The sequence below is a fragment of the Carex rostrata genome, chromosome 15 (assembly GCF_964058835.1).
Source record: "Carex rostrata chromosome 15, lpCarRost1.2, whole genome shotgun sequence".
NCBI lineage: Eukaryota > Viridiplantae > Streptophyta > Magnoliopsida > Poales > Cyperaceae > Carex > Carex rostrata.
This window is the reverse complement of record NC_135932.1, coordinates 3,862,846-3,875,030: the sequence shown is the minus strand read 5'-3', so window position 1 is coordinate 3,875,030 and position 12,185 is coordinate 3,862,846. Positions and strand designations below refer to the sequence as shown.

The 12,185-nt window shown below is 33.3% G+C and overlaps 1 protein-coding gene across 2 annotated transcripts; it reads right to left on the bottom strand.

The window, feature by feature from the left end:
* Positions 1-6,510: 6,510 nt before the first annotated feature.
* Positions 6,511-11,872, bottom strand: LOC144566483 (DEAD-box ATP-dependent RNA helicase 27-like). Of its 2 annotated transcripts, XM_078316515.1 has the most exons (12): positions 11,515-11,872; positions 10,519-10,704; positions 9,650-9,835; positions 8,921-9,001; positions 8,561-8,602; positions 8,390-8,476; positions 7,989-8,291; positions 7,849-7,887; positions 7,647-7,754; positions 7,462-7,530; positions 7,211-7,336; positions 6,511-6,872 (listed from the first exon to the last, which is right to left on the bottom strand). In XM_078316515.1, exons 1-7 carry the CDS (start codon positions 11,800-11,802, stop codon positions 8,082-8,084), a joined length of 1,080 nt encoding a protein of 359 aa, XP_078172641.1. In that variant the 5' UTR covers positions 11,803-11,872; the 3' UTR covers positions 6,511-6,872; positions 7,211-7,336; positions 7,462-7,530; positions 7,647-7,754; positions 7,849-7,887; positions 7,989-8,081. The 2 variants fall into 2 exon arrangements, with proteins under 2 accessions (XP_078172641.1, XP_078172642.1); XM_078316516.1 differs by lacking the exons at positions 6,511-6,872; positions 7,211-7,336; positions 7,462-7,530; positions 7,647-7,754; positions 7,849-7,887 and having other exon boundaries at positions 8,154-8,291; positions 8,390-8,472.
* Between the last annotated feature and the right edge of the window lie 313 nt (positions 11,873-12,185).

Here is a 12,185-nt window from a genome sequence, read left to right as displayed (position 1 = left end):
GTCATGAAAGAAGAGTTAAAAGCTCTTGAAAAAAATGAAACTTGGGTCATTGTGTAATTACCAAAAAGTAAAAAATCCGTAGGTTGTAAATGAGTATATAAAATTAAGTATAATTCGGATGGTACCGTAGAACGGTACAAAGCTCACTTAGTTGCGAAAGAGTATACCCAAACTTATGGTGTAGACTATCATGAGACATTTGCACCCGTGGCCAAAATGAATACAGTGAGAATATTATTTTCTATTGCGGTTAACCAAAATTGGAAATTATACCAAATGGACGTCAAAAATGTCTTTCTTCAAAGAACGCTTGAAGAAGAGGTATATATGACTTTATCACCCGGTCATGAAAAAGAAAGAAACCATAAATTAGTTTGCAAATTGAAGAAAGCAATCTATGGATTGAAGCAATCTCCAAGGGCATGGTATGGCAAACTAAGCTCTTATTTAAAATTTTGCAATTTTAAGATTAGTGCCGATCATTCCTTATTTACTAAAATATAAAGAAATAACACTACCATTATCTTAGTATATGTGGATGATATTATAATCACGTGCTACGTACAATGTGATCTGGCCAAGTCAAAACATATTAGTCATGTATTTTTCACCATTAAATGTGGTGTCCGCTACTAATTTTATTTCCATCTAGTTTGAGATTATATTCTATTTTGGTTGGAAATTCGGAGTGCACACAGTAATCTCAATCGTCACTAATAAATCGAAAGGCTTAGAATTTTTACAGCATCCATGAATATCTTGAGAAAATGCAGATCAGCCAGTTGAGTGCCATCTTTTTGGTGTTACTCCCTATAATAAAAAAATTTTTCTGGAAGCAAGGAATTTTAATTTTCTTTTTCCTTCATATGTAAATTTCGCATCGAATTAAATTATTGCAAAAACATTTGTGTAAGCAAATTTTATTATATGATATTCAATTTTAATTAAATTTATTACAAAAAAAATTGTGTAAGCAAATTTAATTGTATGATATTAAATTTAAATTGTATTGTAAATAAATAAATTTTATGACATATCTTGATTTTCTAATTACAAAAATAAAAACACAAAAGTATCTAAACAAATCAGCCCTATCCAAAACCACAAATCTTTCCTTTTTCAACATATGCGGTTCATACTTTTCAGAAGAAAAAAAAAAAAAAAAACATATGTGGGCCATATTTAAGCTGTTATTAAGCAGAGTTCCATTTACATATTGTTCTCCATATCAGTTATAATGGTAACTTTATATTAACAAAAATAAATAATAAAGATAAAGTAAAAATTAGAAGTAATATCTTATTCAAAATAGACAACAAACTATAATTTAAGTTAATCTTTTCATCAAGCATTCATCATGTTGTAGTTAATTACAATTTTTTTTATTTATACCAGCAAACGCCTGTTTACTGAGTGAGATAGTAGTGGTGGGTTTGCTTTTGCAATTGTTGGCGGTGTCTTACAACTACTGTCCATGCACCAGCACCGTGGAGCAGTGTTCGACATGTCTTCGCCACCACCAAGACACTTGCCCCACTTGTACTGAGAATACGACTTGCATGATGATGCACATACCGAGTCTATGCAAATCAAATTATCGTGCCAACTGGATTTCACAAGCATCTTATGTTCACAACCTTCTATTCCTGCTTCAATTGAAGATATCCTTGTTTGTTAGAACTAGTACAACATTTGTTTCATATTTAAATAAGAAGAAAGTATAAATTAATTGGTACAATTGCATAATTTCTCAAATGCAGTACTAAAAATTTCAAATTTCAAAATTATTTGCATATAATAGTTCCGTAACAGTACCTACAACATGAGTTCTGATTCAATTAAATTAAATATGGTGATAAAAAAACATTACATAGAGATATGGAATACCTATCGAGAGAAGAAACATAAAAGCGATGCAAAGGGGAACAACTTTGATTTCCATTCTCCCCATCTCTTGATTCTTTTTCATAATTTTTGCTTTCTTCGCTTTTTTAGATAAGTATCTAGTAGGGTAATGTTGGGGTACTTATACCATTTTTCGCACACTAACGTTACACAAATTGATTTGTGAAACTAAAAATTAATGAAGAATTTTAATTTAATTGTTTTCAACGTCAATTATTAAAATTTCTCAACCAGTTTACTTTTTGTAAAAACTGAAATTTTAGACCTTTAATGATTGTAGATCTTTGTTTTTAATTTTTGCTAGCTGTTTGTAAATGCTTGAACATAATTAATGACAATAAGCCGGCCGGTTCACTTATTAATTAAGATCCATCCATAATTAGGATTAATTTTCTCTCATGCATTAAATTCAATTCGGCTGAAGATAGATACATAGACATGTTCCATGCATGAAACCTAAAAGAGAACTAAACCCTAAACCATAACAGGAGATATCATTCCCGTGTCTCACCATAAGAACACCTAATAAAACCAAAAATTATAGGCGAAGAATGTAGCAATGAAGTTTAGAATTATTTGGACTAATAACAGGACCGTACCCCTTGTATCTACCAAGACAATTCTTAGCCAGATTCCTTGTCAGATAGAGCAATCCGCGAGAGCGGTTTCATTAAATTAGAAACTTTCAAACAATATTTGAAAACCAATATCGAGTAAGAACTTATTAAAATGAATTGAGTAGCATTAGTAAGCCGAAATCCTAAAAATTCGCTCTATCATCTTATTTCACATTACGTTACTTTTGGTAATTCTATCAAAAGTTCAAAATAGTAATTTTCAAATTTCAGATTTTGTCTAGCCTTTCGAAAAGTTGAGATTTAGCCATTCAAAGCCTAAACAATAATTTCCTACAGATTGACACCCAATTATACTATTCGCTAAAATTATGCACTTGTTAATCCGACTCATTTGAAAAACTGAATAATAAATTTTATTAGCTATACATATTTCTATCATCAAACCCTTTTAACTATTTGTCATACTCATAGCGTATTCAATAAAACGGATATAAATAAGAATTTATTTTATTAACTTAATGAATATGGGTACAAATAAGATTTTTTTTTCTTCTTAGCTTATCAGATAATAATATGGATAATAATAGAGTCATTTTTTTCTTTTCTTTTTTTAGATGAAACCGTCTGTTGACTCAGTACCAATAATAAATTGGCAGTGTAAATGCTGCCAAAAACATAAAGGGAAAATTAGATTCATGCCACTCCAAATTTTTGAATTTAGAAAAATGCCACCCTAAAGTTTTTATTTTGCTAAATGCCACCCCAAATCTCATATATTCAGAAAAATGCCACCAATACAGTATTAATATATAATTTTAATTTAACAATTTACATAATAACTGAAATTACCAAAATAACCTTGATCCAAATTTTCTTCTCCTCAGAAGTTTAGAAGTATAGGGATCCAAATTTTCTTTTACCAGAACGAAGCTATTAAACAGATGAAACGCTAACCCTAAACCTCTGCTTGCCTCCTCTCCATTGGCCTCAACCTTGGGCTCGTACGCCTCCTCTCCACCGTGCTCTCCACTCCGCCTTCCTCTCCTCTCTGCTCTTCCTCTCCTCTCTGCCATTCCTCTCCTGTGAGCCCTTCCTCGATTCTGGAATGTAAATTACATGAAAGATTTGGTCATGACTCATGAAGGATTCTGTCATGACTCATGGAGAAGGCGATACTTCATTTCTATATTAATGGTTGACATGACTCATGGATGAGGCTCATGAAGGAGGCGATACTTCATTTCTATATTAATGGTTGGGTCTCAAGTGAAAGTATAATATTTGTAGCTTGATATCAGGCCTATTCTCGTGACTCATTTGAATTTAATTGTTTTGCTTGATTCATGAATTATAGGTAATGACCAGTGATAGTCATTCATTCCTTTTTGTTTCTATAATTGAATCATCTTATGCCAACACCGAGCACATTGTACCAGTGTATCAAGAACCAGTACAGATCCATATGTAATATTGCAATAAATAGGAAAACTGGGAGGAGAGGCTCAACGGAAGAGAGGAGAGGATCAACTGGGGTGGCTGCGACTAGGAGGAGAGGAGACGGGTGAGGGTATTATTGGAATATACAAAAATACTACTCAAAATATAATATATTATGTTTATTTTTAAATACAAATGTATAATAATTTGTATAGGTTGGTATTTTTCTGAACATATGAGATTTGAGGTGGCATTTAGCAAAATGAAAAATTTGGAATAGCATTTTTCTAAATTCAGAGATTTGAAGTGGCATGAATCTAATTTTCTCAAACATAAAAGGTAGACTAAATAATACAAAATCCCGTGAGACATTGAAAATCTATCATACAATGTGTGGCGGCTTAATGACAACATCTTGAATTTGGTTATCACGTATAATGGATCGAAAAGAAGGGCACATGAAATCAGATTATACAAGTATCATGCCCCGTATAAAGTTGATAACGACTTCAACATGTCATTCGTTAAATGCAAAATTTACATTTTTTTTCTATCGGCGTTGTATAATTTTTTTTTCTATTGGATTAGATAGTGGTTAAATTGTATCCTTATCTGTTATAATTTTTCGGATACAGATATAGATATGGACTAGCATCGTACCCGTGCGTTGCAACGAAAACATATTATTTCATTATAAAATATTATAAAATGAAGAAGATCAAGTGTTTCATTATTTCATTATTTGTGTGACCTTTTTGAAAATCAACCGTTCAAATACGTGCTGCACAAATCTCAAAGCAATAATAATACTGATACGATACGATACGATACGGATACAGCGATACGGCAATTTTCAAAAATGAAGGATACGATACGGCTATTAATATATATATATTTTTAATATTTTATATATGATATTTATATAATTATAATTTAAATCAAATTTGTAGAGAAAAATAGTTAAATACTATATTTATCTACAAGATAACACATGTGAACTCTAGTGTAGTGGTAAAAATTTTGGCACCAACAGAACCCAACTGGGTTCGAATCCCGCCTTCAGCAGAAAAAAAGGGTGCGCGGTGCATAGGCTCGGTCTGCAGGCGCCGTGCGTTGTTCAGAGGCGCGGTCCACGGGTGCGGCGCGCAGTCTACGGGTGCTGGGATCATATGCGGTGCGACCAGTGCATGCTTTAAGTGTTGAAGCGCATAATTTGGAAAATTCGTCTATGTGCGATCTGGAAATTCAATGGCTGCGCATCCTCCCAAAAAAAATCAGTAAATCAGGACCCTTGCAGAATCTAGACATTAAACTCCTTAATAAGGAGGAGATATACATATAAGATATTAAACGCTATGAATACGGATCGAATATCAGACGGATACGGATAATATGAATGTAGTTTAGATAATTAAAAATAAATGTACATTATAGTAAAGAATAATAGTAAATATAATTTTTTTTCATTTATAAATTAGATCTAATATTTTTCATAATAAATTTATTAATTACAAAATATATATCATATTATCAAAATATTAGTCACTAATTATATCAATGTGTTATATTGTTCATTAAAAAATATATGTATATACAGTTTAATAAATCATTGGTATGAATATGTAATGTAATAATCAATTTAAAAAACATAAAGTACATTTGTTGTGGTTTAAGAGTGTAAATGGTCGGATACGAATAGTTAAAAATCTAACCGTATCTTTATCCGTTATAATTTTTCAGATGTGGATACGATTACGGATGATCTCAGATACAGATACAAATTAGATAATTTAAGTAATTTTTTGAATTCGGATTTGGATTCGAACGCAATCAGATAATATCCGATCCATTTACACCCCCTACTTGTTGTGCTTCTCATAATTTTATGCATCAAAATCAGCTAGAGATTTAAAAAAAAATTGTAACGGCATGTCCAAGAAAAATTATTTACCACGTCTTTTCCTTGAGTTTGACTAGTATAACGTCAATTTCAACCTATATAATATCAACTCTAAAACCTATCAAATCGATTTTAAACGGTGGATCCAAACCATTCAAACTGATCTACTTCATTAATTGTGCATTTACATGCAAAATTTATAACTTTTCGAATTTATTTAGTACTAAGTCAAGCGGTCAAATGTGTAAGTTTTTAAGTTAATTTTAATATATTCATTTTTCAATATTTTTACCGCTTGATTTGATACTAAAATAACTTGAAAATATAAAAAAATTGTATGTAAATGCATCACTCATAATGTAAATCGGTTTGAACGATTTGAATTAGTCGTTCGAAGTCTATTTAATAAGTTTTAGAATTAGTGTTATATAGACTGAATTGAGACTCATGTTATACTAGCCAAACTCCTTTTCCTTTTTGCTCAGATTTGCGCCTCTTTTCTTTTCTTTTCTTTCTCTTTTATCCTTTCCATCGAAACAATAGGGGAAAAAAATCCAAAAGCTAGAACTTTTAATTTTTACCAGTTCCTAACACGCTTTACCAGCACGGAAATGGGTAGTGATGATCCAAATGGACCAGATCAGTCCTATATGTCAAGATTCAAACTTCCGAGGAGCAACAAAAGAACGTGACATTTAATGACATATTGGCAATTAACAATTTAACTATCTTTGAGTAGCCAAATAAATGAATAATAGAAAACTTGAAATGAAAATCAGTCAAATTAATTGAGCTGCTATTTAGCACTGAGGCAAACTAACTAATTAAATTATATTGATGAATTCAGAATTGAAAGCCCTCTATACACAAGTTCCAGCAAGGGGAATAGGGGCACCCTCAAGGCATGTTATAATCGCATAATTAATGAAAAATATTTTTGAGATGCTATCAAGTTGTACTGCAAAAAAGGGAAAACAAATAGTTACTAAGGAAATTTATTTTGAAAGGGCAACTTTTGGAGGGCAGGTGATGCCAAAGGATGCCGCCACATTCTGTCAAAATCACACAAAAAATGTCTAATTAAGAGCTATCCAAGAAGCCTTGACTATATCTTGTTGGAAATATGGGATGACACTACAAAATGTAACTCATAACGAGATGGTTTGTCATCTCGCAAACCTCTGAAAAATGTACTATTCTCAAGCAATAATATATAGTATTAAACGAGTAAAAGGTATTATTTCTTTTTCACATGGAATACAAGGAATACAAGTACTGGTTGGCAGGGTGCCTTTATTTGAAGTTAATTTTAGCCAATACATAGAAAAAAAAATAAGGGCCTGGTGATGTATGTGACAAATAGTAATTACACGGGTGTGTAAATTGATACCTGGAAATTGAGATTTTGTGTGTTAAAAACATCCTTGCACAACTTGGAGCTGTATGCAAAGAGGTATGACCTGTATGCATCTTTGGCTAATTGGTTCAAATAGTAGTTTTCTCCTACTGCTTTCTCCTTCAAAACAAAAACAATCAAAGCATTGTGTTGTTTTCTCCCAAGAATACTTTTAAGATTAAAATACTACTGGAACGACTTAAAACGCAAGAATAATTGTTTAAGGACAGTAAAGAAAAGAATACCAGGCAAGATGGCAAATCCAGCAGCGTTATTTTATCACATTTGTATTCTTCTAAGGTAATCCCAACATCCTAGCAGAAAACACCATAAACAAAGTTAATAGCATACTTTATTATTACCATCATTAAGAGTGGTGGCAGCATGGCTAAAATAAGTCAACACAGAGTGCAGAACTATAGTTAAATACCTCAAGAAGCTTGAGAAATTTCAACTCCTCTTGCATAAGAAACAACATGGGATGCGCTTTTTTATCTTCCTGGCTGGCCATTACTTGACCCAGTGTATAAATATAATCCTGAAACAGACAAAAAGTTCACTACAGATAACTAACTGTTTCGCAAAGTAAAGCAGCAATTAACGGGGGGACACGACCATCCTTAAATTCTAACCTTGGGATTTTCAGGCGGTTCATATTGCAAAAACCAGTCCTGCAATCATGAAAACAAAGTTTATTCATACCATGTCGAACGGAAATTAATATGCAAAATAAACAGATTGTTGGAAAATTGAACAAGCAATTTAAACGAACCACAGCAGGGAGGTGAAATGCAGATGCAATTATATCATTGGCACACAACAATATGCCCCTGTCTGCCTTACAGAAGTCAGTTCAAGTCAAAGTTTACTTCTGCTGCGTCATCTTGCTATGGATATAGAGACAATCAATTTGCAGGTACCTCAATATCTCCGAGTGAAACTGTACCGAGTTACTGGATGAGAACATGACCATAATCTTTTTAGACATATTTCTTTTCAGGAAAGCACATAGACTGATCAACCTTCTATTGCTTGGGACGATACAGTAACATTGCCTCACCATATCTAAATTAACCTGAAACAACACCCATAAAAACACTCTATGTCAATTAATAACCTTCTCCAATAGAACAGGATGGTCTAAAAATTATAAGAAAAGAGACTTTCTTTTACCTTTGGTTTCTCATCAGCAAGAGTTATTAGAACGTGGTGCTCAATCTCTTTCTTTTTCATAAACAAATACTCTGACAATTCATCTGTCTGACAAGAGTATTGTTCCAGTTATAGCGAAATTGATGACAAAAATAAAGAATAATAACAAGATCAAAAAGTTAATTGAACTACCTCTTTGCTTGGCGTGCCACAGAAAAGAGCATTCTGCCTCTTCTACAGAAAAATCAATGATGGTTTTGAAAAAGAAACAAAAAAGGTAAATTTCATGAACAGAAGGTTTCTCGCTTCCAACCAAACAAATTAACTCTTAAATCACAACTCTGATATGTACGTAACATGAACAATTTTCACCATAGGGCTTCCAGGATAAAAACTTTTTTGTTGATTAAGTTGGCAAGTAACTGTACTTTCTAAGGAAGAATAAAGGCTTTTTATCATTACAAGCGCACAGACCTTTGGAAGTAGTGTTACCTTCAATACAACGATCTTATACCTTTGCAAGTTATGTGCTACTAATAAAAGAACACAAACCTTCGGGAGTAACTTGAATATATGCTTGATTTCTTTCTTTAAGATAACTCCTCCCTGATCAGCATCATGTATTGTCACACACTACAACATGCAAAAGCATGACATATTTTAACTGGAATGCAATGACAAAGAATGAAATACAAATGATGAACATCAATTGGACAGTTCCATTCCAAATTTTAGGCAAATATGTTTCTAGTCCATTGTCATTAAAAGACAAATCAGTTGATCATAAGCATTGAAAGAAACAGAGTGTGTGCGCCCGCGCGTGTGTGTATTTCATTTGTTTTACAATCCATTACTTGCAGAAGAAGTTTAAAATAGAAAACATATATCTTTTGAAGATAAAGAGCCATTGTATGTAATTGTAAACTACAAAATTCCCTACATAGCACATGCTTATACAAATGTGATAACTGTATCAAACCTTACTAATCAAAAGCAAAACCCAACATGAAAGAGGCAAAATAACAATGTTATATGGTAATTTTGCAGGTGGTTGTGGTGCGAGTTGATCTTATCCCACCTTGTACATTATGTTATAGTAAATAGAAATTGATGTAACATCTCAAGCAGTACACAGAAAACATATACTTTATCTAAGTATCAGAAGGAAATGAAGTATTGTAAATAAGGCATGACAATATAGATAGAATGATCACCGGTCAACCAAAATCGATCAAGAAAAAAGTGAAAAAAATGAAAAGAAAAAGAAGGAAGAAAGAAAACCTTTAAGTTATTGTACAGGAACCCCTTTGTGTTCTTAAGATGGAACAAAAGCCTGGAAGGAGTTGCAACTAATAAATTAACACCTTTTACAAGGTTTTCAGCTTCCCCTCTCCATCCGTTACCATCCATGATTAATCCTGAGGTCTGTGTTTGGTACTTCAAGAGAGCCTTAGCATCAGTATGTACCTATGATGAAAACAAAAGGCAAGACTGAGAACTGAAGCAAATTCTTATTCTAATTCTTGATGCTAAAGGTACTTAAAGAGAGCCTTGATCATAGCTCAGATTTGATTTAGAATTAGTAAAAGAATAAGGCCTAGAATAGAACTTCCTCCCTATTAAAAAGCAATTGAACTATTTTCAATTTCTTTGATAAAAGTGAATTACATCCACACTTTCCATTGAACAGAAGAATTCATACAATGGTGCCAAACAGCTGGTATGAGACCTAACTTTTTTTACTTGCAATAACATACCTCAACAGACAGCTTGAAATAATCAAATTCAAACCAGCTACAAGTATGGCAAATCACATCTAATCAAATCCTTTATTTTGAACTTGGAATCAGCAACAATGTAAAAAGAAATTCGCAAAAACTGCTTGCTTAATTCTTGTGTTACAATTGCATTCCAACTTAAAATTAAAATGACTGCATTAATTTGCATTTCAGTAATTCTAGAAACCATTATTTTTACTAACTGCAATTGAATGACAAATATAAAAATAACATGGTAAAAACCGTTAATCATTTAAAAAGGGAAAAGGATGGGTCCTTACCCAACCGATTAGTAAATTGTAAGAAGAGAACAATAATACAATGAGATGCTCAAATATGTACAATATGTAGTACAACATATATTGAACATACCTTAATTGCAAGCTCACTTGTTGGACAGATAATAATAACTCCAGTGCCATTCCTTGGAGAGAAATGTTGATTACACAGCATTTCTACAGAAGGTATCAAGAAAGCAAGGGTCTTCCCAGTACTTCTCATAGCCACAGCCATGACATCTTTACCGCCCAACAATGGGGGTATGGCTCTTGATTGGATCTACAATTCCAAAATAATCATTAAGAATAACAATCTTAGATCTGATACAATACCTGTACCAAAATTACTACAGCAACAGACTATACCAGAACTGCAACAATCAGTTTGCAAGTCCGCGGCCAACTGACTCACAAAATAATCTTGAATATATACGTGTATCACCATCTGGATAGAGCACGTATTTTTACAACAAAAAGGTGCTGCCCTGTGTCCAAGGTCGGAGAGGGGACCAGCCTGACAGACCTTGATACAACTAAATGCATTGGATACAGTCGCACAAGTACTTTTTTGACAGCTCCTTGCACAAAATTTGACTGGGCCAAATTAGCCCAATATAGGAACATGTTAATAATCTCACTTCTGAGCCTTTCTCCCTCTTTACTCTTTTCCTTCTAATTAGTCAACTTAATTTTAATCTTTTTAGAGTCCATTAATGACTGGTGGCACGTGTCCCCTAACTTGAGAAGCACTAAGTTGGCTTTGGGCCTTTGCATCAGTGCATCTGCTGATCTGCACCCTGGGGCAGACATATATATTCTCCTTTTTGTTGCTTTCTAGATTATAGATGGCTACATGGATCCAAATAATACAAACTGATGTTAGAATTTTCAATATATAAACAAAGCTACTAAGAACTAACGGCCGAAAAGTCTCAACATCCTAATTTATTGCTTCCATGTATATATTTAATTGCTTTCTCTTCCCTTGCCACGCATGACCGGAAGAGCATTACAAAAGGACAAAGTTTAGAAAGAATAAAACAGAAGAGAAAATCAGGGAAGCTGTGCTCTTGAGAGGAGTTGAACCGACCTGGGTCATGGCGACGGAACCCATCTCATGCAGAGCCTTCAAGGTTTCATGAGAAAGGGGAAGGTCCGAGAAGAGTTCCACCTTGCGGTTCGCTAACAGCTTTAGTTCCAGCAGTTTTGCTTCCTCTTGTGAGATTGTTCGTGCGGCGTCTCTGGGCTTTTTATTAGGATCGCCGGAGTACTCTTGTGTCGACCTGCTTCTCTTCGTCCGATTCTCCTCCTCGGCTGCCGCCGCTCCAGATTTTGATCGGCAGGGAGCCAGTGGTTGGTTCATCTTTGCTTTCGCCATTGCTCAAGTCGACAAGGTACCTTCGGCCGCCGGGAAGGGGAAGGGGACAAACGATTTATTAAATAATAAAGAGAAATTTAAATATATACCCATCATAATTATTTAATGAGGAGGGTTAAAATGCACCCTCCCTTTTGTGCTCCTAACGTGCACCCTTCCCTCGTATTTTCATTTTCAAAGTTCAAATAGTCGATTTGAACCTTCCAACGTATTCTTCATATTAAAATGTGCTTGGAGACCAAATTTTACATTTTTTGAAAAAATTTTACTATTTTTTTAGAATTTTTGAAAATTATCACTTTGCTGAATTTTTTATTATTGTTGAGTTTAATCAAAAATTCTGAAAAAATAGTAAAAAATTTCTAAAAAATGTAAAATTTGGT